The 26,876-nt window shown below is 48.1% G+C and overlaps 1 protein-coding gene across 2 annotated transcripts in view; it reads left to right on the top strand.

Annotated features, from left to right (window-relative positions):
- LOC125940359 (zinc finger protein 782-like) overlaps positions 1 to 20,182 on the top strand; it is a 161,315-nt gene extending 141,133 nt beyond the window's left edge. Inside the window, exons 2-3 of one of the 2 annotated variants that reach the window (XM_049656438.1) lie at positions 18,997 to 19,535; positions 19,620 to 20,182. In XM_049656438.1, coding sequence (XP_049512395.1) covers positions 18,997 to 19,535; positions 19,620 to 19,714 — 634 coding nt within the window. In that variant the 3' untranslated portion in view covers positions 19,715 to 20,182. Of the gene's footprint in view, positions 1 to 18,996 lie in introns of both variants that reach the window. The other variant, XM_049656437.1, reaches the window with a different exon arrangement.
- The last annotated feature ends 6,694 nt before the right edge of the window (positions 20,183 to 26,876 follow it).

Below are 26,876 nucleotides of genomic sequence, written 5' to 3'. Positions count from 1 at the left end.
TTCAGTCACGGCCCATTTTAAATAGCTTAGCGCGACGGGAGCCGTCGGTGGTGGTGAGTGTGAACACTCCACTGCGCTGGCGTTCGCCGTCGATACACAGCACAGTCGTGTGACGGACGCAACCAGAGTTGGGAATTGCTAGGAACGAAAATCTGATACACTGATAAGACGGCAAAATGACTACAAATCTGAGTGTTCGCCTTCGGTGCCCAAGCTCCGGAGCCGTTACACTGCGGAGGCGAAGACAGGCAATTGTGGTACACGAAGCTCTTGTGTATGAACGGCTCTTTTATTAACGTTAGAACAACTACATCATAGCAGATCAGCGTCGGTAATGTACAGTGCCCAGCGATTGAAGCGCTGACAGCGCGCGGCTGCCGCCGTTCTTTTTTTTCCTTCTTTTCGTGCCACAGGTGAGCGCCGTGGGACGAAATGCAGTCATAATACGTTTCAAAGGTTCTCGCTTTCACTCTACACTACAATGCATCAGCTTGGTGTCCCCAGCGCTTACAGTCAGTGCAAAAAGCGCTGGCGACCATGCCATTCGAGTATCGCATTTCAATTGCTGAGCACTGAACGCGTTGTTGCCTACAGACCGCACATATACAAACTTTCAGCCTGAAAAACGCGATGCCGCGATGGACAACGGTTAAATTGAATGGCCTAACCAGCTTAAGTCATGTTTCAGTAACTGTTTGTGCACCCAAAAACGCAACATTATTGATCAGACTTGCGTCAATAACTGATACAGCGGCTCCCATGTCTACGAGGGCATATATGCGCACACCGTCAACTTACACATCTATCACGTTCATCTATAGCCCAGACCACACGTACGCTTGCGGAGGCGCGTAAGCGCGTGTCTACGCGCCTTGCGGTTGCCGCGTCTAGCGAGGAATGGCGGTTTGCATCCACAAATACGCGCGACAGCGCGCGCTCACTGGCCTCACTTGTTTACACCTTGGCAGACGCCACTTCGTATTTCGTTGTTCCCAGTGCTTCAAAATGTTTCGATATTTATAAACGGAATTGTTATCTTTTTGGAGCTGTTAGATCAGCACAAAACGTGAAGAAGAAGCACTTTCTTGCATGGTATAATTCTGCTTAACTGAGAGTTAAATGTACCGTCGCTGCGTAGCCAGGCGCGCCGACGCGAGGCAGCCCAGGCGCGCGATAACTGAGAGGAGCTGATCAGCGAGATCGTGCCGCGTTTCGACGCGTACGAGCCGTGCAGCACCGTCTGCGCATGCGTGGGCGCGCGGACGCGAGCTCGCGCGCGTTTGCAAGCGTACGTGTGGTTCGTACGGCAGCGCCTGCTGCGCGCGGCCCAACCGCCACATGCCATTACATTCGCGGCGCCTCCGCATGAAGGCGCCACCGGTCCAAATTCATCCCGCGCCCTTCGCGGAGCAGTTTGCCCTAAAGGAACGAGATGGCGCTTTCGGCGGCGCGCCATACGTTGCCTCAGCGAATGTGCACGAATACGAAACCATTACTGTGTCTACCCTCCTAATGTGCGATAAGTTGTCGAAAATGCAACTGGGCGTGCGCTAATGCACTGTGCTCAATTCATACGGCAAAATGTGTAACGATAAAGGGAAAGCGTGTGCGGTAGTTCGCTGCAAAAATAGTGATTCACATATTAATGAATGGAATCAACCTGTGTCGCAGCTGCTGCATAAGGACTGCCTGTGTTGGCGCCCTTCGCGATGCACGGCTTTCCTCAAGGATAAAGAAATATAATTCATCCACCTGCACTATATAGCTAACCTCCAAAGAAAGGACTTCAACTCCGGAACGTCGGCACTTGGGAGTGAGTACCGCTCGTTACAAAATGAAGTAGTGCCACTTAATGGCATTGTAAGTTTCCCGCACGTTATCTACACACTATCCACCCTTACTCGCCCAAAAACTTACGCCCACCCTATCGCCAAGGTGTGAGTGAATAGGCGCACACTTGAATCAATGTGCCGGAGCATGAGTGACGGCGACTACACCGACAAGACACGAATGCTGGAAGCTGAATGTTTCGTGACGGTCCACAGAGTAAGCGAGGGACTAGCGATAATACGTCTTTGCTACGAGCTACCACAAAGTACCGAACATTTAAATTCCAAGCTTTGTGCGCAGCAAGAACAAATTTATCGCAGCAGAGCATACCCGCGAGTGATTACGCTGAAAATAAACAATCAGGTAGTGGCTGCACCGAGGAACTTTACTGAGTCAGAAATATGACAAGCCGCTGGTTCAAAATGTTTGCCAAATAAAGAACGCAGAACACACTGATCCCGATTTAATTCATATCAGCGGAAAGTTTGGACAGCCTGGAATACATTTCTAGCCCCGCTTTTAGTACAAGCACTGTATACGCTGCTCACGCCGTTTGGACAAGGCGTAATGAGCTCTGAAAGCACTTACATGTCTTCAAAGGTGTGGCCAAAGCTTCGTGCCGTGCACGCAGTCACCGTTTACGATACGCGTGGAAACAGAGGTTTGCTGCGCCGCGCCGGCGTCACGCGCTTGAATTGTAAACGCCGAGACAACGGAGGCGGCTGAGGCAAGCAATGGACGCGTCACCACGTGATCAAACATGGCAGCGCCCACGGGAGCGCCGCGAAAAGGGTCAATATTTAGTATCTTGCAAACGATCTCGGTCAGCGAGATACAGGATGTCGCCCGCTGGTTTTGGGATACCACAGAGAGCTCCCTCTCCATGATTGAAGTGGAGAGATGCTACCGTCGACTCGCTGAATAAAAGGACAAGGTCCCAGCGAAGGCATGTAAAACTTAACATCCAGTTTTGCCGCAAATGGTACGTAACAGAAAAAACTTTATCATGCAAGTTCATGGCAAGCTGGCCCGTGGTAGGGGAAAAGGGAAATGGGAAAATGGGGTAATATGGTATCTTTACGCCTCTTCCGACTAAACAAATCGGTTGGTGACATTACTTAGCAAAAAGGTTGAATTTCAGTGTAGCGAAATTTTGATATAACGACCTGCCGATTTTGCTGAGTTCTTTATTTCGAGGCTTAGCTATCGTCATTCGAGGCATCACATACTCATATAAGATATTTAAATTTTGAACCATGTGTTAAAAGTCCATTTGCTTATTTCGTTCCTTAATTGGTTCAACTGCGGTGCTGGCAGTTCTGCAGCTAGCAGTGGATTATATTTCTCAAGTGACGTGTATGAAAATTCATTTCGACTAAAGCATGCTATGACAGCTTCCCTGTGCAAAATGTTATTGCGCAAGGAGATGCATAATTCCCCCAGTCGTATTGATGTCTGCATATCACTGAAACCCCAAAATCTTTTGCAAGCAAATTACAAAGAAAAGTTCTCATTCTGCTGGAGGATTTGAACTCACAGCTAACAGATTGGCAGTCCAGGATTGTACCTCTCAACCACTCTGGTGATGCTTCATCGGGGGAGAATATTGATCCTGAAGAGCAACGTTGTGCTAGCAGCTGCTATGATTGTCTCATTTAAAATCTGTATTGACCCTTTTCGCGGAAATCCCGTGGGCACTGCCATGTTTGATCACGTGGTGACGCGTCCATTGCTTGCCTCAACTGCCTCCATTGCCTCCGTGTTTACAATGGAAGTGTATGATGCCGGCGCGGCTTAGAAAACCTCTGTTTTCGGAGATATCATAGACGGTGACTAGGTGGATGACACGAAGCTTTGATCGCAGCTTCAGAGAACATGCAGAAGCGCTTTCGGAGCTGATTAAGCTATGTCCAAACGGCGCACGCAAGCAGCGTATATGGTGCTTGTTTTATAAAAGCGGAGCTAAATATGTATTCCAAGCTATCCAAGCTTTCCGATTATGAATTCAGTCAGGATTAGTGTGTTTTGCTCTTTGTTCTTTATTATTGCAAATATTTTGAAGCAGTGGCTTGTCAGTTTCTGACTCAGTGAAGTTCCTCGGTACAGCCACTATCTGATTATTTTCTGCCTAATCGCTCGTGGGTGTGCTCAGTTCCGATAGATTTGTTCTTGCTGTGCACAAGGCTTGAAACCTAGCTGTTTTGTACATTGTAATACCTTGTAGCAAAGATATATTACAGCTAGCAACTCGCTTACTCTTGTGGACCGTCATGAAACATTCAGCTTCGACCATTCGTGCGCCATAGGTGTAGTCCGTCATTTATTGTGTGTATACAGTGCACAAATATTCAAGTGTGCGCCCATTCACTTATTCTTGATATGTCGGCGATAGAGTGGGTGTAAGTTTTCCTGCCATTTGGGACAGATGTGTATAGATAACGTGCGCGAAACTTACTATGACAGGAAGCGGTGCTACTCCCTTTGTCATTGTTTAATCGAGTGGTACTCACTCTTGCCGACATTCTGGGGATGAAGCCCTTTTTTTTTGAAGGTTAGCAAGGCTGGCGGATGAGCCAATTTCTGTATCCTCCAGGAAAGCCGCACATCACGAAGTGCCGGTAACACGTTCGTATACAGTTGCCGCAGCGGTCTGCAAACTTGGCCACACAGATTCGTTCTATTCCTTAACATGCCAGTCACTATTTTTGCAGCCAACTACTGCACACGTCTTCAATCCACATGATTCAATCTAGCATGATTGAAGCACAGTGTGTTAGCGAAAACTCAGTTGCATTTACGACAGCTGATCGCACAGAAGCAAGGCAAAAGCAGTAATGGTTTTGTATTCGTGCGCGGTTGCTGAGGAGAGGTATGGCGCGCCGCCCTGAGTGCCATCTCGTTTCTATAAAACAAACTGGTCTGCGAAAAGGGTCAATACCGAAAGAGCTGGTGTGGGTGTATGCTTTCTTCATACTTTCACATAGCCTTCCGGTTGTGGAGGTGGTTCTTAATTATCTTCATTTACATGCAATGACATTTATTGAGTGTGCTTACTTCATCTTCGTGTTGTAGCACTCTCCTTTTTATAACTTTTACTGGATGGCACTGACATCCTTTTGTCTTCAAGGTTAGCATGAGGCTTTCAAAAGATGAAGCGCCAACAGTGACAGCACATTAGAAAGGAACAAAGACAGGACAGGCGCTACTTGCAACTGTTTATTGTGGTCAAAGGTGGTTGAATATATAGCCATGGGGAGAGGGGGGACGAAAAAGGCGGAACACTGATTTTTTGACACTGCTCGAAACACTTTAAGGCTTACTACAAATAATGTTCCACCAGCTATCACATCACTGCTTTGCCTAATGGACGAAACAATTTTTTTCTTCTGTCCTGACCAATTCTTTCCTGTGCAGCAGTTAGTAAGTAGAAAGTGGCTACCACTTCTGTTCTGCTTGCACAAGTAATGTCACGAAGAAACAGGAATCCACACATACAAGCAGATGGCGGCAGGGCGTTATTCATTGTTGCTGCCTTCCCGAAATAAAGTGAAAGGAATAGTGCATGCCCAATTACTTCTCACTGGTGGCATGTTTGTGACTGTTGGCGAACTTGGTGTCGTCCTCCATGCCACCAAGGTTATTGGACAGGCAGATCTTCAAAAATGTCCGCGTCACAACCAAGCACAGCAAAGCCTTTCACTTACTGTGAACACGGTGATATATGGCATGACTTCAAAGACCACTCAATATTCATGCCTGCACAACAGTGCCGTTCATCTTGCTCAAGGTTGCGAATAATATGACAAACACATTAATCTGGCATCAACATTATTTGAAATCAGGAGGACAAAAAAGGCCTGAAATGCATACTGGCAGCTCTTAGCTTAGCGTGCTAGAGAAATAAAAAGCTGTGCTAGAGAAATAAAAAGAAAACTGGGAAACAAAAATTCGGGTTAAACTTCTCGAATTGTACCTATACCAAAGTTAGGTCAGCCCTTAAGGGCCCCTCAGCAGGCCAAATAGCAAATGTTGGTTAAACGCTGGAAGTTGTTCTGGGCCATGTAGGGATCGTTCTACTGCAAGAATGTTTCAAATTGGTTCATTAATAGCCGAGATTGGAATATTTCAGTGCGGGAACCCATGATTTCAGGAGGCGATCGCTACTTCCAAGAGGGACACTCTCTCCTCTTGCCCCATCTAGCCTCCGCAAGCGAAATTCCTTCCCCGCATTCTCCCATGCTGGAGCCGGGTAATCGCGTGGGGCATACATCACGGGCCCCACGTCTTTTTTTCATTTTTTTCTAGCTTTGTCTTATTTCGAGCTGTGCGTGAGAACACCCGATTAGCGGTATAAGGTCATTGCCGCACGAACCTTGAGGCACAAACAAGCAGATAATAAAGCATGATCGCGCGCTGGAACGTAGCATAAAATTACATAATTTGTCAGCAGGCTTGATTGCACGACGTGTGAACAAGCAGATGAAACTGAAATACATCTCTCTTGCTGTGGTGCGAAGTAAAACAAAAACACGCCAACATTTCGTTTGTGTGTTCTATGATTTCTATAAACATTCATTTGTCTATTGAAGCAACAGAATATACAGGTAACAAATGTTACCTTGAATAATTCTCGAAGTGTCACGCGTCACTATGAGCAACGTCACAGCATATACATGGACGTAGGCGCACTTGTTGATATACGTCATCCACCTGTCTTGGAGTGTGGGCCCGTGAGGAGAACAACAAACGGCATTTTGTTTGAAATTTCAGCTCTTTATGATGTGCGTAGAGTGTGCATTGTATGCACAGCGCTTGTGAGCTCAAAATGGCCAGAGCTGGTGAGGGGCCCTTTAAGAGGGTTGTGGGGCTGAAAATTAACTTCTGAAACATTGTGCAGATATTTTTAAAATTCTTATTGATTTAAGTATACCTTCTAAATTTCATTAATACATGTAAAATGGGAAAGAAGTTATGGCCGTCATACTGACCAATTCGGCATGTCACCTTAGGAAACTATCACTTTAGAAATAATGCAGACTTGCTGAGTGTTTTTGTTAAATATCTCCTAATGGGTTTAGGGAGAAGTCCAGTCGCGTGTTTTTGATTACATTTCTGTAAAAATGTCATCTCTTTGAGGCAAAGTTCATTTATTTTCGTTGTCATTATATGCCTGATATCCAATAATATGTGTTTATAAATGTTATAAGGATGTTTATTGGACGGTACTTGAAGCAGTGCAAGGGCGACAGTCCAAAAAGCACAGACTCTCAGCACGAGCGGCGCTCGAGAGCCGAAGAAAACGACCCACTAGAAGGTACTGGAGAAGGAGACCTACTTCAAGGTGCTGGAGCGGACGATCCACTTCAGAGTTCCAACGCTTCGCTACAATTACCCCGGGTGTGAAAAGGGAGCCGCCCGGTGACTTAACAGGTTGTCACCATGAGTGGGTAATGGCATATCTTGAGGCGCTCCACATTGACGATGTCGCGCCCTCGACGGCGCATGTCCGAAGATGGTTCAACGGGTTCGATGAGGTAATTTACTGGGGACGTGCGTTCGACGACACGGTAGGGGCCTTCGTATTTGGGCAGTAGTTTCGAAGTGAGTCCAGTTGCGGTGGTAGGAACTGAGAGCCAGAAGAGCGTGCCAGGGACAAATGTGGGCGCAGTAGTGGTGGTGTCACCGCGAATGCTCTTCTGTCGGTCTTGTTCATTTGTAGTAAAGGTCCGGGCAAGGTCGCGACGCTCTTCAGCATGTCTGGCTTGTATGGAAGGATCATGTCAATCGTGTGCGACGGATGGCGGCCGTATAATAAGAACGGTGAGGAGCCAGTAGTACTCTGAGGGGCGGTATTGTAGGTGACGGAGGGCAGGATGGCATCCCAATTTGTGTGGTCAGCGGCGATGTACATTGAGAGCATGTCGCCGAGCAGGCGGTTAAATCGCTCTGTGAAACTGTTTGTCTGTGGGTGGTAAGCAGTAGTTTTGCGGTGAACGACGTGACGCTCTTTGAGAATGGCTTCGATGACTTCCGACAAGAAGACACGGCCTCGATCACTGAGTAGCTCCTGGGGTGGACCGTGACGCAGTATGAATCGGTGGAGCAGGACGGAGGCAACATCTCGTGCTGTAGCCGCTGGAAGGGCGGCAGTTTCAGCGTATCGCGTGAGATGGTCAACAGCGACGATGGCCCAGCAGTTACCAGCCGACGTCAGAGGAAGAGGTCCGTATAAATCGATGTCAACGCACCCAAACGGCCGGTTAGGACAAGGTAAAGGTTGTAGACCTGAGGGCGAAAGGTTCGGCGAAGGTTTGCGGCGCTGACAATCGAGGTAGGAGCGAACAAATTTTTGCACGTACCGGTACATTCCCCGCCAAAAGTACCGTTGGCGAATTCGGTGGTAAGTTTTGTATATCTCAGAGTGCTCACACTGCGGATCAGAGTGGAACGATTCGCATATTTTAGAACGGAGACTGCGGGGTACTACCAGTAACCACTGGCGGCCGTCGGCGCTGTAATTGCATCGGTGAAGTAGCTCGTCGCGAATGGCAAAATGGTGGGCTTGACGACGCAATGCGCGAGTGGGTGGTGTTGCCGACGGATCAGTGAGCAAGTCTATCAGCGACACAATTCATTGGTCCTTGCGCTGTTCTGTAGCGGTGGTGTGAAGGTCGATGGAAGAAACAGCCAGCTGAGTTCCTGAGCAGCGGGCGTTGTCGTCGGGTAATGGGGAGCGCGAGAGGGCGTCGGCATGTTGGCGTCCGTTGCGGTAGAGCACGCGGATGTCGTAGTCCTGCAGACGAAGTGCCCAACGGGCGAGACGGCCTGAGGGATCCTTGAATGACGACACTCAGCATAGTGCATGGTGGTCAGTAACGACATCGAACGGGCGACCATACAAATAAGGGCGAAACATTGTAAGGGCCCAGATGATCGCCAGGCATTCTTTTTCGGAGACCGTGTAGTTGGCCTCGGCTTTAGTAAGCGTACGACTTGCATACGCCACGACATATTCAGGGAACCCTGGCTTGCGCTGCGCAAGGACAACGCGAAGGCCAACACTGCTGGCGTCCGTGTGCACCTCTGTAGGGGTCGTAGTGGCGTAGTGTGGGTGGAGACGTCAACAAACGACAGAGCCTAGTGACATCGGTGTACGTAGACGGCACCACCGCTTGGAACGATGGAGAACCAGCGACGGCTTCGGCGTAACTAAACGGGCAGCCGCAGAGTTTGTTTGGGCCGGCCTGGCGACAACTTCAGTGTAGCTAAGTGGCGATGGTGCCGGAGGGCACTGGTGATATTCGGGCATGACTACGGCAATTTCCTGTTCAAGCACTCGTAGGAGGGGAGGCGGGAGTGTGGTTGATGGCAGTTCCACATGCTGCGGGTGAGCAAAGGGCAGCAGAGAGAGCTGGCATGCAATTTCTTCACGCACAAATGTCTTCATTTCTGCCAGCAAGGTGGTGTGGTCAGAAACGGTTGACAAGCCAGCGAGATGTGCGTCCCGTGCTGGCGGCCGACGGGTCAACGACCGCTGCCAGCGTAGCTCCTCATAACTGTGGCACAGCGTTATTATCTCTGCCACCATGCGAGGATTTTTGGCGAGGAGCATGGTGAAGGTGTCGTCGTCGATGCATTTCATGACATTTTTGATCTTATCCTACTTGGACATGGTCGCGTTGGTTTTCTTGCACAAGTCCAGAGTGTCCTCTATGTAATTTGTGGAAGATTCCCCGGCCTGCTAAGCTCGTTCGCGCAAACGCTGTTCTGCTTGTAGCTTACGAACAGCAGGGCGGCCAAACATGTCGATAATGGCGGTCTTGAAAGCGGACCAGGTCGGGAAATCGAATTCGTGGTTGTTGTACCACAGACTTGCTACTCCCGCCAGGTAAAAGACCAAGTTGCTCAATTTTCCTACCTCGTCCCATTTGTTGGGTACACTCACGCGCTCGTAGATAGCAAGCCAGTCCTCCACGTCGGTGCCATCCGCGCCAGTGAAGATAGGTGGGTCGCGTTGACGAGGGACACCGGGACATGCGGGTAGTGCGGGAGGAGGCATTTGCTCGGAGGCGTCTTGCGGCATGGTAGATGGTGGTGCACCGGGATCGAAGCTCCAGGGGCATCGAAGGGGTTTCGGAGCAGTTTTGAGGGTACAGCACTCTCCACCAATTTATAAAGATGTTTATTGGACGGTACTTGAAGCAATGCAAGGGCGACAGTCCAAAAAGTGTAGCACGGACTCTCAGCACGAGCGGCGCTCGAGAGCTGAAGAAAAGAAAACGACCCACTAGAAGGTACTGGAGAAGGAGACCCACTTCCAGGCACTGGAGCGGACGACCCACTTCAGAGTTCCAACACTTCGCAACAAAGTTAATAAATATAAAATGTTCCTCATCTAGTTCCCGACAAAATTTGTGCCCTGAAACTACTTTGAAAGCCGGCTTTGGCGAAGCAGTTTGGAAATGATAGATTTCCTAAAGGGGTTTTCTTCATCCAAAAAGGGCAAACAGAGAAATGAGCTCACACGCTACTTAATTAAGACAAAGAATAATAAAGTGCTCTGCTCCATATGTTGCACCCTCCTCCTTCTCTGCATCAATTGCTTCAAGTCGCCTTCAATTTTTTTCAGCATTAGAGCAGTCCAGCGCCCTTGTCTCCACTCAGAGAAAGGTGCCACAGCCAGGTTATGTCTTTCTTTATTAGCTTTAATTTGTGATCTGCTATGGTCTTGGTGGATGGTCTTCCATAATTAAAACGTGTGAACAACAAACTTTCTAATGGTGGCATTCACTTAATGTTTGCTTTCTTGCCCACTTTGTGGCTGTGTCTTGAATACAGTTTTCATGGGTGCTCTCAATGGCGAATGTGTGCCACCGTCACAAGAAGAGAATTCATTTTTTTTCCTATGATACAGGTTGCCACCAAACTTGATGAGCTCCTTTTTATGTCTAGGAATTTAAAATAAACAAAATGATAAAAATGTTTTCTTCTTTTCTGGTGAAAATCGCGATTTTAGCTCCGCATCTACCCTTAAAGTGTAAAATCGTCCTATCTCACTGACTTCACTTTGCTGCAAAATGTTAAAGCACATGATTTGTCCGCACCTTAAACAATACATAGATGGGAACAACTTGCTGTCTGAAGTCCAGCGTGGTTTTATGGAAGGCTTGTTGATTGTCACTCTGCCTACTACCACATATCATGACTTCACCGTTTATAAGAGGGAACAAATGCGATTTGTTTTTACTTTGCCAACGCCTTCGATAAAGCCCCTCATGAAGTTCTGTATGAGCTTGACACAGTCGGAATAGACACCAAACTTGTACATTTTGAAAGAGCCTGCCTTGAAAACTGTGTTCAGTAGGTCGAGGTCAGCAGTTGTATTTCTCAGAAACTTGCTGTCATGTCAGGTGTACCACAGGGGTCAGTCTTAGGACCCATTCTCTTCCTAATATATGTCAATGACATAGCAAATATAGTTGATTCTGATTTGAAATAATGCTTTTCGCGGACACGGTACACATGAAGACAATAGTTAAGTCAAAAAGCCAACCACACTAGCCTCAGCAATGACCTTGATAAGGTTTGCTGCTGGTGTGAATATTGAGAAATGCACTTGACCAATAAGTGCTCTGTTATGAAGATATGCAGCAAGAAGACACCTTTACACTTTCCCTATTTCATTGGCAACATTGTACTTAATGGTGTTTCTGCCTATGATTACCTCGGGGTAATGGTAATGAAACACATGAGCTGGAACAACCACATTGAAAACATTTGCGTGAGCGCTATGAGAACATTATGGGACCTTTGTCGCAAGCCTTCAGGAGCCCACATAGAAGTAAAGTTTACAGCGTTCGCTATGCTTGTCAGACCTCTACTCAAATATGCATCAGCTTCGTGGTATCCCTACGCAAGAAAAAAAAGCTAAATTAGAATGAGTAGAGCGAATAGCAGTTAGCTTCATCTGCTATGACTACAGAACTAATACTGTGTCATCACAGATGCTGAGTACTCTTCGCCAGTCGAGGCACACCAAACTGACTAAAACTTGTATTTAATATGACAACGTCCAACATTATGAAATAATTTTTCTTGTGTCCTTTTTCTCGTGTGAACGCTCATGAAAACCTGAGACGAATGATATCAGAGCTACAAGAATGATATAGATATTCATTATTTCTTAGGCAATGAATGAAATGAATTGCCTAAGAGCAATGTTCGAAGTAGAAATTTGGACGTATTTATGAGCTGGATAGTTTAGCTATGTCATTTTCTTGTCCCGTGTTCGTGTTATTTTTTTCTATGATGTATGCATTTTCTGTAGATTTGTAGGAGGGACGTGACGGCGGCTGTACGAGCCGTGCCGTCGTTCCTACTCAGAAGGGCGAAGGTGGCGAGCCGAGCGGTGGCTGTGACGAGCAGCGTGTCAAGCTTTCAGAACGACACTGCACGTGCCGAACTTGCGCTTCGAGCACGCGCTGTGCTTCTTTATTTTCTCTTCTGTTTTCTGCCGGCACCAAGGCGCCGGCTGAGAGTGCCGACCAGAGCGCTTCGCACTGCGGCGTCGGTGGGCGCTACAGATTCATTGCTGCATAGACTCAAGCGAGTCTGAAGTATTGATAAGTAAATTTCAGAACTGTAACAGTCTACCACAACACAAATATGGTGAATCCTAGTTCAAGACAAAATGCTGCTTTTGTTATTTTAGTCAACAGGCCCATGATTGCATTACTGAATGTTCAGGCTATTGCACTTGGCTACAACAGCAGCTTACGCTAACACGATACACCCAGTTCTCTCACTATGTTTTACAATAAATCATGTTTTAAGCTCAATATGTGTAGTTTTCACAAACTTGATCATTGAGCAAACAAAAATATGTTGGGCGAATCAAAGTGTTTGTCCTCCTGTTCTCTGATCTGATCTGGAATCACCATGTAAGGAACAAAGCGACTGCGCGTCCGTCGGTTGTGGTTTATTGAACCAACTGGTACGATGGCGGCTGGTGCGAGCCCTCGTCCTGCGTTATAAACTCTTTGTCGTCTTCAGTTTTCATCCCATTCCCGCGGCCGCATTGCACGTGTGCGCCTCCAGGACGTAAAGCCCCTGTATAGGACGTTGCACTTGCTGGCCGTTCGATAGTAGTATCAGTAAGGACCGCGCAATACCGTCTCTTCCTTGAAACGCGTTAACGACGCGGCCCATCTTCCATGCCACAGGCGGAGTGTTTATGTCCTCGACGACGACAAGATCGTTGGGCTTTAAGTTTGATGACGGCACAGGCTTGCTGTGGTGAGCAGCGCGCAGGAAAAGAAGGTATTCCTTCTTCCACTCCTTCCAAATCCTGCGAAGCAGTTGTTCCCGATGCCGAGCTCGTCGTCGAAGGTCAGGCACATCAGCATTAAGAGCAGGGTTTTCTTGTTCTGTTGGCAAAGTGACGAGATGCTTGCCGACTAAGAAGTGTGAGGGCGTCAAAACTTCTGTGGATGTGACGTCATCCTCCAAGTAGGTGAGCAGATGGCAGTTAAATGCCGCCTCAACTTCAGCAAGCACGGTGAGTAGCTCGTTGTAGCTCAAGCTGCTCCGTCCCAGGCAACACTCTAGTGCATCCTTAATTGTGCGGATTACACGCTCCCAGAAGCCTCCCCACCACGGCGCACATTCAACAATAAAGCGCCATTGGATTCAGTGAGAGCTGGCATAGTCCTGAACGTTGTCTTCGAAAAGGGAGCACAAATGCTTGGCGCTGCAGCATAATGTTTTTGCGTTGTCAGAGTGCACAATAGCAGGAATTACACTTCGTGCTGCAAAGCGTCTGAAGGCTAGCAAAAATGCTTGCGCTGTCATATCTGTGGTCAGCTCCAGGTGTACTGCCCTCGTCACAGCACAAGAAAAAACAACGATGTACACTTTTACAGCGGATGGTAATTCAGCACTACAATAGAGTGGCCCACAGAAGTCAATTTCCACCACTTCAAATGGTGTTGCTTCACTCATTCTTTCCCTTGGAAAGGGCGCTACAGGGGCAGCTTCGGGAAGTAGGCGCCGGCGCCAGCACGCTAAGCAGGCTTTTCAGAACGCGCTTCACTGTGCAACGCCCCTTGAGGATCCAAAAGCGTTCCCGAAGGTCCAGGAGGGTGAGTTGAACTCCTCCATGTAGGAGTCTCACCTGTGTTGCATCAACCAAGAGGTCGGTGAACCGGTGATCTGCAGGAAGCAAGATTGGATGCTTCAATTCCTCTCGGTCATTAAGCTACTGCAATCGGCCTCCTACACGAAGTAGCCTGTCACGGTCGAGAAATGGCTGTAGCGTCAGCACACTGGAGGTGTTGGGAACTCGTCCTTCCTCCAAGGCAGTGACTTTGATTGCGAATGCGGATTGTTGGACAAGCCTCAATCAATACATCTCCGCCTGGTGCAACTCTCACGCTGTAAGTGGTCCGGTACAAGATGGCGTGTTCTGCGAAGCGTTCCGACGAAACCGCATGATCCAAGCCGTTACTCACAGTAATCGGGAGAGGCCTCCAAAGCTTGCAACCTCAAGCAGTGGCTCGTGTGGGAGTGAAGGGGGTGCCACTACTGCGGTGGGACAAGTGGCTACCTTTTCACTGGTCTCGCTAGAAAGGGGCTCCGGTGAAGGAGCAGAACAAATCTTCACAGGCCATTGCAAATGGGGCTGTGACAACCACGTAGGACCGATCCACCAGCAAAACTTGCGCGTCAATAACTGGGCTGCTACTCCACGCGTGAGCAAGTCTGCTGGGTTGTCGGTGCCTGCACAGTGCCTCCAAGAATACCCCTAAGCCAAGCGTTGGATTTCGAGAACACGGTTTCTCACGAAAGTCCCCCATCGTTTCGCATCAGCAGCAATCCAGTGTAGGGCTATCGATGAGTCGCTCCAAAACACGCCCTGACAGCTGGATGTTTCTGGAATTCCTCAGAGGTAGTTCCAAAGCCTGGCAGCCAACAGGCACGCAAGCAGCTCCAGGCGTGGCAGCGAGGTAGTCTTCAGCGGTGCGACCCTGCACTTGCTCATGAGCAGCTGAACCTTAAATGTTCCTCCTCTGATCTCGTAGCGCATGTAGACGGCTACGCCGTATGCCAGTGGGCTTGCATCGCAGAACAGGTGAAGTTCAAACGGTGGAATCTGTCGCGGAGTGTGACAGATGACAGCGTGGAATTCGCAGCAAGGAGAGCGTCGGTAGTTCGGATGTCCAGCCTTCTCACTGTTTCTTGACATCTTCCGGTAATGGCTCATCCCACGGTGGGTTCCTACGCCACAGCTGCTGGAACAATAATTTCGCTCGAATGATGGACAGAGCCATGAGACCTAAAGGATCATAGATTCTTGCGAATGACTGCAGAATGGTGCGTTTCGTGGCTGAGTGCGCAGCGACATACTCGGAAATGGCTTTGGTGGTAAGCACGATATCGTCAGCTTCACGATCCCATACTAAGCCAAGCAACTGTGTTGTTGCTTTGGCTTCTGCAATGTTGTCGAGAGAAGTGTTGTCCTTGAAGAATCGACGGCAAAGAACGCTGGAGTTGGAGCACCACTTTCTCAACTCCGTACTTGCATCTGCTAAGATGGCTAATGCAGCACGGTAGATTTCGAGGGCCTCTTCTTCAGTGGAAGCTCCTATGACGAGGTCTTCCACGTAGAATGATGTCTTTAGGCGTGTAGCTATTATTGGCTGAGTCTTTTTCCACATTTCGAAGTGATGCTGCAAAGTATCAGATATGGAAGGAAAGGGCTAGACAATGCTCCGAAGGGCACACGAGTCATTCGCCATTCGACAATGGAAGGTATTTTCCCCTCGTCGCCGGGCAGTCGGTCGACCCATAGAAAGCAGAGCGCGTCGCGGTCTTCAGGTTGAATTAAAATTTGAAGGAAAGCCTTCCGGGGGGGGGGGGGGATGGTCACTGTCAAGATAATTGGGTTCATCCTGAACTGTACAAGCAGTTGCAATAGCTCGGCACCTAGTTTCACCCCTTTGTCCAAGATGTTGTTGAGTGATGACTCGCCACGTTCATGGGAAGAGGCGTCAAACACTACGCGTATCTTCGTAGTGATAGCTTCCCGACGGATGACTGCATGGTGCGGAAGATAGCAAAACCGTCGCTTCGGATTCTCGAGAGGTGTCGACACGTTCGGCGTGACCTTCTTTGAAGTACTCACTGATGGTGCGGTCATACTCCTGGAGTAGCTCCTGTTGTCCTTCGAAGCGCTGAAGTTGGCGTCTAAGCCGGTTTTCGGCGACACTTCGATTGGTGCTAGTCAGTCTTCCCTGGTGCCTTATCATGAGAGGAACTACATAACGTCCAGCTTCTTTGTGCACGTACTGTGTGAACCGATTCACCGCCGTTTTGTCACAAACTCCAGCGGTATCCTGAGGGTCGGCGATCTCTATTGCATCGAGTCGCCACATCTCCGTCGGGTCAGCAGTGTCATGTGCGGCTTGCCCATTTCGCTCACACGCAAGGAATAGGGCAGAGGTGCTGGAGTTCCAATTAGGCAAGGCATTGGTGGGCCTTACTGGGTAGACGCCTTGCACCAGCCAACCGAAGACTGTCTCAACCACGCATAGATCGCTGCTTAGACGTTCTATTCTTCCGGTCACTATGCGCCAATAGTAATCTGATCCTATAAGGACACTGATTGTCGGTATCGGCCGATCGCACAGTCGATTCTCATCTGCGACAAACATCTTGCGTTCACGCAACTGTGCGAAGAGATCTTGTCCGATGGCTGGAGTCTTCACGGTGCAGACTTCCGGTACCTCCAACGCATCTACGGTGACGCTGCATGAGTCGAACCGACTATGAAGTTTGAGCTTGACACTTCGACAGCTGTAAGGGCGGGAACACTTAGAAGTGTCAAACGTCCAGAGAGGTCTTCTGTCCCGAGGGAAGACAGGTCGAGCCTTTTGGACAGGTCGCGTCGAATAAAGGTTCTCTGGCTGCCGGTGTCAAGCAGTAGTCGAACTAACATGGAATTGTGTTTTCCGGACGCCCAAACTGTGGCTGTTTGCATCAAGAGAGGTGCAGACGTATCTCTACTAGCTGGAGCACTTGTCACTGGCGGCTTGACACTTTTCGTTGGATAATGGTGGACAAGTAGATCACTGCTCTCCGGAGACGGGTAGTTGCGATCTTGGTTCCATATGGCGCAAAGTAGGAAAGGTGATGTTTCGAGTATAACTTGCACTTGAGCCACGCGGCGTTGCGGCACATTCGTGCTACATGGCCCTCTCTGCCGCATTTAAAACAACAGTTCTTTCCAGCAAGCCGGCGTCTGATCTCTTGGGCTGACAATGTGGCGTGGCAGTCCTTTATGGTGTGGTCACGGTTATCGCACAGTACACAGCAGGGATGCTCGTTCGATGCAGATCCTGCGGCCAAGGCTAATGCTGATGGTACCGGCTGTGGTAGACAAGGTCGGCATCGCCCTTGTCCCGCAGACCTAATTTTGGGTAGGCACCTTGAACGGGAGGCCTGGCTCTCTTCTCTGCTCTCTACTTGCACCTGCAGGAACTTCGTGGCCTTTCGCACCTCCTCTTGCCGCGACCTCGGAGTAGCCCCGTCATCGGGTTCAGTCTCCTTCATGCGTTGACAGTAGAGAATAGCGATATCTTCAGGAAGCGATCGCATAAGGACGCGATAAAGGATTACCGCGTATTCTGATGCTGGAACTCCGAGGCTGTCGAGGCAGCTTGTACGAAAGTGCACCTCTTCCTAGTGTTCCCGCAGCTGCGATACTTGAAGAGCGATCAATGGGCGCGACGGCAAGTAAACAGCCGATGTGGTCGTCAACGAGGGCGGTATGATGGCCGAACCTCTCTTGGAGCATTTTCACTGCTACAGCGTAGTTCGCTTCTGCCAGATGCACAGCTTCGAATGCACACTTCGCTGTTCCGGTTAAGTAGGATCTCAAGTACAAAAATTTCTCGATGTCGGACAGCTTGCAGTTGTTATGGATCGTGGCCTCGAAATGTTCCCAGAAGCCCTGCCACTCGCGAAGTTCACCGGAGAAAACGGGTACCTGTAGTTTCGGTAGGGCAACTCGGTGTAACGGTGCTCGGGAACTTGCTTGAGTGGAGATGCCTTGGGTGGCGGTGTCGCTCAGAATGCTCTGTGTGGCGCTGTCTCCGGCTCTTGCAGCAGAATTCAGAATGAAGCAGACCCGGCTCATGGTATTGCGGATCTTGTCGTGGTACTCCAGAGCGACGGTGGCTTCCGCCTCATACTCGTCACCATCATCCATGAGGTCGGCAATCGTCTTGTTGAGCGTTGCTAGTGCCGAGTCCTTGTCCTGCAGGTCATCCAAAATAACTTGCAGGTTGGGTGGCGAAGGATGCTCAGCTTGTAGCGCTTCGGTAGCGGACGAGATGAGCCTTGTAGCAGCGGCTCGAAGTACGCCTCTGCTGCGTCGCAGTCGATCCATCGTCGGTGCAGGACGCCAGTCGTCTCCCGGGTTTCACGGCACCTTAAATGTAAGGAACGAAGTGACTGCGCGTCCGCCGGTTGTGGTTTATTGAACCAACTGGTACGATGGCGGCTGGCGCGAGCCCTCGTCCTGCGTTCTAAACTCTTCGTCTTCAGTTTTCATCAACCATCAATACTTATTGAATGAAGCAAAAAATTATCTTTAGCACTACTATCTATGTTCTTTCATTCATTTGGCATTTTGTAATTACATTTTTGTTTTGAAGTGAAAGGTAACATGACTTTCTTTCTTTGTGCAGAAGTGAGACATTCTACCTGCCCAGCAACTGCGGATGGTGTGGTCACAACAAGGATGCAACACCTGCTGTAACTCCTGTGCCGATGAGACAGATAAACCTGATCAGAAGCACACACGCAACATTCTTTACAGGCCAGTGTCCATTTCAATGCCATTTGTGACTTTGACGCTTCTGGCGAACATTCAAGCCGAAGAAACCTGCAACCCACAGACAAGAGACTAGTTGAGTGCCCTTTATGCCCTCAGAACTTCTCACAAAAGGTTAATCTGAAGCAACACGCACATCTACACAGTTGAGATGCCATTTCATTGTCCGTTATGCCCATGGAGCTTCGCAAAAGCGTCCACACTGAAGACAGTGTGGACGCTTTCAGAAGACCATTTCAGTACCCTGCATGTCCTCAGAGCTTCTCGGATAGGTCCACACTGAAAAACCATGTGCGCACCCACACAGGCGAGAGGCCATTTCAGTGCCCTGCATGTCCTCAGAGCTTCTCGGATAGGTCCGCACTGAAAAACCATGTGCACACCCGCACAGGCGAGAGGCCATTTCAATGCCCTTCATGCCCTCAGAGCTTCTCAGTTAAGTCTAACCTGAAGGATCATGTGCGCATCCACACAGGCGAGAGGCCATTTCAATGCCCTGCATGTCCTCAGAGCTTCTCAGACAAGTCCACACTGAGAACTCACATGCACATCCACACAGGCGAGAGGCCATTTCAGTGTCCTGTATGCCCTCAGCGCTGCTCCCGAAAGAGTCATCTGAACGAACACCTGCGCACCCACACTGGGGACAGGCTATTTCAGTGCCCTGCATGCCCTCATACCTGCTCACGTAAGAGTTATCTGAACAAACACCTGTGCACCCACACAGGCAAGAGGCCATTTCAGTGCGCTTTGTGCCCTCAACGTTTCACCGACAAATCTACACTGAAGAATCATGTGCGCACCCACACAGGTGAGATGCCATTTCAGTGCGCTTTGTGCCCTCAACGTTTCACCAACAAATCTACACTGAAGAATCATGTGCGCACCCACACAGGTGAGAGGCCATTTCAATGCCCGTCATGCCCTCGGAGCTTCTCACAAAAGTCCACACTGAAGAAGCACGAGCGCATTCACACATGCAAGAGGTGATTTCATTGCCCTGCATGCTCTCAAAGCTTCTCACCAGAGTGTTTTGAATCGATACCTGCGCACCCACACATGCAATAAACCACTTCATTACCCTTCATGCCCTCGAAGCTTCTCGAAAAAGTCTGCACTAAAGGCTCACCTGCACATCCACTAATATGAGAAGCTGCTTAAGTGGTTTTCATACTTTCACAAAGCTCGGTTATGTTCGCCAAGCCAGTGCACATGAGAGATAGTTGAAGCAGAAAAAATTCAATGTTCACAGTATTCATGTGTAAAGGTTGCGTCGGTGCACCTTTTCCAAAAAAAAAGTTGACTTTCCAAAGTACACTTGCTGCAGAATAGTGCTGAGTTGTGAGACTTGTCATTATTTAGTTTTCATGTTTTTCTTAGTTTTTTCATAAAACCTCAATGTATTATTATTGCACCTCACAATATGATTATTAATATTGCTATTTCTCTTAATAAAATACTTGCAAGTTAGCATTTTATCTGTCTGGTTCCCTGTCCCCTGTGTCAATTTCGCACTTCAACTCTGCTCATGGATTACCATCTAGCCCACACCCTATTCTATATATTTCTTGTCTGACTCATATTTTTGTTGCCTGTAGGTTCTATACGTGTGCACGTCTTTGGAGGTCTTTTCATTAATATGTTTAAGTTTTATTATTTTCCTGCATATAAGCGCTTCTTTACTGCAATCAAGTATTTACCTGCTAATTACAAAATCAGTTGTGTAGGTCTGTTTCAGCACACTATATAAATCACCGTTTTCTGAATGGGTATTGTTAATTGTTGATATTTCAATGCTTGCACTAATAGCATGTAATCTTTCAATTCATTACCGCTTTATGTGCTGAATGTTTCAAGATAAAGTGATGGCACTTGTAAGGTTGTTTAATGCAGTTATCACAAATTTTGTTGCGTGCACCTAAATCTAAGTACACGAATGCGAAAACACCCGTGTACTTAGATTTAGGTGCACGTTAAAGAACCCCAGGTGGTCCAAATTTCCGGAGTCCCCCACTACGGCGTGCCTCATAATCAGAACTGGTTTTGGCACGTAAAACCCCATAATTTATTATTTATTTACAAATTTTGTTGAATTGAAATCATTACACAAATACTGTTATGTGCATTTTTCATTCCTACTATGCAAAGATTTTGCTAAAGCTGTGATTAACTGATCCTCTCAAAACGTCGCCCACGTATCACGCATAATATGCTCCTTATTCATTCACAATGTGAACTTTGTGACACATTTAGTTCTTTCATGACACTGGGCAAACTTCCTGCATGGTTCGTAAAATACACTTATGACGCTTTCAGTACATGCCACTTATAAAAAGGCCCCCATTCTCTGCAAATATAGAATTGCTACCTACTTTGCTTCTTTCGGAGCAGCGAGGAAAATTTGAGAGTTTTAACCCTTTGTCATGCGCGAGAAATCTACCCATGTTTTCAGCTATATATTTTCCCAATTGAACTGCACCACATGGAAGAACAGCAAAAAAATATTATTGTACAAGAATATTATCTGAAAAATGTGCGGGACAACACCTGTCCCACAGACAACTTGAGGACATGAGCGAAGGTGGGACATACGTCCCTCTGTACACCTTGGGCTTCCTCCTTCCAAACTCGGAGATGATTACGGCTTTTTATGGAAGGGTTCAATGCACGCAATGCAAAGAGGCACTTGGCAGGCTTTACACACAAGCTTTGTACGTGTTTCTTGCTAAGTTCTTGAGCACCATTGGCACCTTTTGCGCCCAGGGGTGGTGCACGGGTAGTGCCCTTTCCCGTTGAACCGAACCTCTGTTGGCACCGCTGTCATAATTGAGGAGTTCTTGCTTCCTCTCTTGTGATATACTACACTGCGCTGGCACTTACGAATGCTCCTCCCATTGATGAGCTGTCTGCACAGTATCACCCGAAACAACAGGTATGTCATGCCGTTTCAGTAGTAGTGCTGGACGTCATTAACCACTACGTTCAGCATATTTGCAGGCAGCTGAAAACAATGGCTCACTCTCATGCCAAAGCTGTCTACAATTGATCTACTGCATCACTGGAGTGCAAGAAAAAATTTTTGCACTTACCGTTTAACTTAATCATGACGCATGAGCAAGGAAATTCTTGAAGAGCGACGACAGGCAAAAAACATTAAAAGCAAAGCAACTCGAACTATTACTGCCCCCTACCAATTCATATAAAAGCTTAATTATATTTGCTTTATCTTCCAAGAGATAGTGCTACCTGTTTCTGTCGGGCTACGTATGTCCCGCTGCGCACTTGGCTCAGCTTTCGCTTGTGGTTGCAGGTGGGACTATACCTATATGTCCCAGTGACCAACAAAGGGTTAAGGTACGTTCGATTTGCCTGCACCACCTGAACCAGTTCATGAGGTGCTGCACCCTTCCATTCGTTTCAGTGGTGCAGCAGTGGCGCCCGCTGAACCACACCGTTCACTTCAAGAGGTGCAGGGCTGGTTCACAATGTTGCTGCACCCACTCCACTGTCGGTGCCGCCTTTGTTCAGGCATACAGGTGCGAAGTAGCAGCGCAGTAGACGACGCAGCACACGGGAGCGAGCGCCGTTAAAACCTCGCTTATGCACGTCTGGTGCATCTACGCAAGTGTGGTGTGTATTTACGCCTTGGAAGCCGATCATACCTGCAGTTCAAGACCTCTCAAACTTAAGCACTCCGTGCACATTAGTCAGACATAGCATAACGCCTGCACCGTATCTGCACATTGGCATTCGGTTCGAGTGTTGTGCTGTGCCTGCACCTCAGAAATCGAGCTGTACAATTTCTGGAGCTTCTCTTGAACCACTGTGAACTGGTTCACAGTTGTGCAGGCGAATCGAACGGACCTTTAATAACGCCTCTGCACAGGCAAAAAATGAAGGTTCAGTAATTGTCATTTATCCATTAATTACCCAACACACTTTGAAACATTTCCGTGCATTGCTGCTAACATTCCCATTATTGCCTTGAAATAAAACTTAGTTATAAGCAGCGTACTTGAAGAAACACTGACACGAAAAAGTGAAACAAGCAAAAAAAATTGCGCTTCGTGGGTGCCCTCAATTTTTCGGTGCTTGTTTTTTTAGAGTGCACTGCCAACAACTAAGTTATGAATTATCAACTAGCCCATCAGTCCGACCAAAAGGGACACTAAAGAGAAACACTAAATCAGTTTAAATTGATAAAGTCTGTGAATAACATCTTTAGTTTATTCCGTGGTAATTAATTATTATAAATGTGGTGGTATGTATTGTATATTCGCTTGTTCACGCTAAACGAATTTAGGTTTCCGTTATTTGAAGGCAATGTTTTCTTTAGCGACTTCAGATCGTTTGGGGCTTGCGGGATCTGTGTATGGTATCTGCCCTTTTCGTCAAAAATTAGACGATTTGAGCCCTTTAACTGCAAGTACGACAACGAAACAGGCTTCAACTTGAAGTTTGGAACTTAAATAATGCACCGAGTTAATATAGAGCCACTTACGAAACATTGTGTAATAAGTGCCAGAAGGCCGAATTTAAACCCAGATTCACTCATTCTTTTATAACTGTGTGCGCGTAAATCCGGGACTGGGAGTGTGGCTTTGCTGAACGTACTAGGGATATTTTTTTTACCTACACTGGCTACACGAGTGTAGGAAGTCGCCATTTTTTTCTTGGTGTAAAAAGTAGCGGCGCCCACATACACGAAGCCATTTTTTATAGCTGCAGTGTAGCATGAAAATGACTTTCTACTCAGTCGTTTCGTTCATTGTAGGCAGCAGACGACAAACAAGCAGGCTGGCATTGCAAATGCGTGGCGTCATTTTGTCGGTGACTGTCGGTGCTGATATAGCGACAATAGTGAATATTCACTGCAAGGAGGGTATCAAAGTGCTGGCGTGGCCATGTATCACAGAGGAAGGTGGGCTAGCCTTCCTATGATGATAAAATTATATTACTCACGAATGGTGCAGGTTGTTTGACTCAGCGCTCTATTATACTCATTGAGATGTTTTCTTCATGCACTGCGCATTTGTTATGTATTTCGCTGCAGTTTCTCTGGATTTATTGATGAAAGGGAACTCGTACATGTTGTATAGGAAAGAAGATGAGGATGGTGGCGCGGGGACACTAAATAAAGAGGATGATGTACTGGTTGCACCCATGCAACCAGTAGCTTTCCCTGACAACACTTGGGAGAAGATTGCCATTGATATTATTGGCCCATTTGAGCAAGCTCCCATCAAATGCCGTTATGCAGTGACGCTTATTGATTATCACAGCAAATGGCCAGAAGTTTTCTTTTCAAGACAAGTTTCTACGGCGACGGTCAAGAACTTTCTGCTACAAGTGTTTTCTCGTGAAGGCTACCCGAGTGAAATAGTTTCCGACCACGGACCGCAGTTCAGCTCGGCTGAATTTGAAGAATTCCTTCAGGAACGGGGCATACGCCATTACTTTTCTTCTGTTTACCACCCGCAAGCAAACGGGCTTGTAGAAAGGTTCAACAGTCCTCAAATCTGTTGTACAGATTTTATACGAGCGGCGTGATATCCGTGTCGCCGTGACAGACTATTTGGGGGTCTACCGCTGCACACCTCACGCCACAACGGGAGTTGCACCCGCCGTTTTGCTGCACGGACGACTGCCACGAACACGCTTAAGCATTGTTGGATTACCGGATTCTTCATTTCACGAAAATCCAGCACAAGCGATGAAATGGCTGCGCCAACGTGTCAGACAAAACCAAGCATCTTCCAAACTTTACACAGACTGCCATCGCGGAGCCCGGACAAGACATTTTGCCATCGGCGACTACGTCCGCGTGAGAAAGTCGTCAGTTCACGGGAAAATATCTTCGCGCTTTTCGAAACCGAAGCAGATTATTGAGCAACGAGGGCCAGCTTCATTTCTTTTGGATGACGGTCGAGTGTGGAACGCCTCCAAATTTCAAGCGATGCACCCTGAAGCTGCGGAGAAGTTCACAGGCAATCGACCTGGTATTCTAGAATGGACTCTACCACTACCTGACGAGTCTCTTCAAGGTAGTGCATTTCCTGCGAGTGAACAACATGCTGACTGTCCATCTACGTCACGGCAAGAAATAGCAGCACAAGCCAGCAGTGAGTCAAGTACTCAGCCGTCTTCACTGCAGGACAGAATGACCGGCCAACCCCCACGGAAGAGCGCACGAGTTAAAAGAACTCCATTGAAGTTCGTTACGCAAGCGATAGTTTTTTTGTATTTTTTGTCGACCGGGAAAATGTTGTATAGGAAAGATGAGGATGGTGGCGCGGGGACACTAAATAAAGAGGATGATGTTCAGGCATCAGATGCATCGTTCCTCTGTGTTCTAAATACAACAGTACATTGGCGTTTAGTTTCAGGCAAGGGCATATAGGCAGCCAGTAAGTGCGAAGTCAGGCGAAGTGCGGAGTAAGGTGCTTTTCGTCTGCTGATGCATGAACCGATGCGCTGTCTGCTCTGATTGTCTACAGCCCAGCGAGTCGAGTGCATAGCATACGTAGTCATAGCGTCTTCCCGGCACTACGCTCGTCTAGACGAGCCTGCATGAAGTGTAGTGTCACGGATTTCGGTGGACTAAAGACAGACAGGGACAAGTCGCACGTTTAAGACAAACATTTATAATCATAAAAACAAACGGCAAAGACAACAGCACAAAACAAACAATTTACAGCACGAGTTAATTCTATAAGTGCCCCAAAGTCCTCAGCTACCTTGAATCCAAGATAAGTCCAAAATATTTACGTGGTGTCCCTCGACGTGGCCACGTCACCTCGTTGTCGCGGCTTTCGACGACACGTCGTTGGGCCCGCCGATGCGTCGTAGACTCGACGTCGCTGTGTCCGACGTTCGGTCCACTGCTGAGCTGGTCAGGAGGTCAGGATGGTGGGGTGACCGAGGCGCCTGGATCGCCCGATCAACTCCGCTAACCTGCAGATCGTAGCCGCAGGGAATCCGGGAAGCGGCGCCGCCAGCCTGTAGCTGCGGTTTCCGATGGGACGTCCACTCAGCTCGCGGGTCGTGGCCGCGGCAGCTGAAGAACAGCTTCCATTGGGTTGCCGCCGTCTCCATGATCCACCTGTCCTGTGCGGCCTCCAGCTCCTTCTGCCCCTCGTCGTCCCGGAGCATAGCTGGGCTGCTCTCTTCGGCTACGTGTCTCTTCTCCCGTTGGCCACGTAGCTGCACGTGCACTTTTGCGCTTCTTCTTCTGCTTTAATATAATATATTCTTTTTATTCGGAAGCTCTTATTTTATAACTTATTTCTTCTTTATTTCTGCCACTGAGTCCTCGTGTCTTCTTGTTCTGTTTTTATCTTCTGCTTTTTCTTCTTTCTTTCTTCCTTTATTGGCTCATGACATGTAGGTTAAAAAAAATAGCCCTAATATGGGCCTATCTCGGAGACATATAACCCAAGGCTAGATAAAAACTCGTCAGGCGTGACAATCATTGATTGTGACAACCCTGGAGATACTGTAGTCTTAATAATGTGGGCCGATGTAAAAGGTTGTTCAGTCCAAACCACATGGTACACTCCTCCTGGAGAGAGTAGGCCTGGTCTCTACTACGGTCCGTACTGCTCCCCCGGGAAAATTTTTAAGGTAAAGCGCCGTAAAGCGCCAGAAAGGTATAATCCGGCATCACTTCGTGGGCACGAGCACGGCAGGAGCGACGAAGTCTGTCCCACGCACCTTTAGCTTCTGGGATTTGCATACGTTCGACATACCTTTACATAGCGATCACCAAATGGGGCGTCAGTGCCTACTGCTCCGCCTGATTCACCGCGCCAGCAGGCAGCGTCGGAGCATAAACAAACTCGTGCATGGGCATGGCCAGCGCGCGACCTCACTCTGCAATGCTGGTACGCGTAGGAACAACCGCATACAAAAGGAGCAAAGAAACTTCGTAGTACCTCAGCACAGTCCGTGGTATTTGTTTTATGTGTGAAATGACGCTTAGTAATGGAGCAGCATTAAGGGACCGTGTCGGAGAAGATTCGGCGTAAGCATCGACGTCCGTATAGCATCCGTGGCGGAGAAATTAATCCCGAACCACCCCGGCCACACAGTCCCTCCTTCCGCATGGCGCAAGGTGCAAGACAAAAATTTAATTTCTCAATGTAAAACTGTC

This window comes from Dermacentor silvarum, chromosome 9, assembly GCF_013339745.2.
Source record: "Dermacentor silvarum isolate Dsil-2018 chromosome 9, BIME_Dsil_1.4, whole genome shotgun sequence".
In the NCBI taxonomy this organism is placed as follows: Eukaryota; Metazoa; Arthropoda; class Arachnida; order Ixodida; family Ixodidae; genus Dermacentor; species Dermacentor silvarum.
This window is presented reverse-complemented; position numbering and strand designations above follow the sequence as displayed.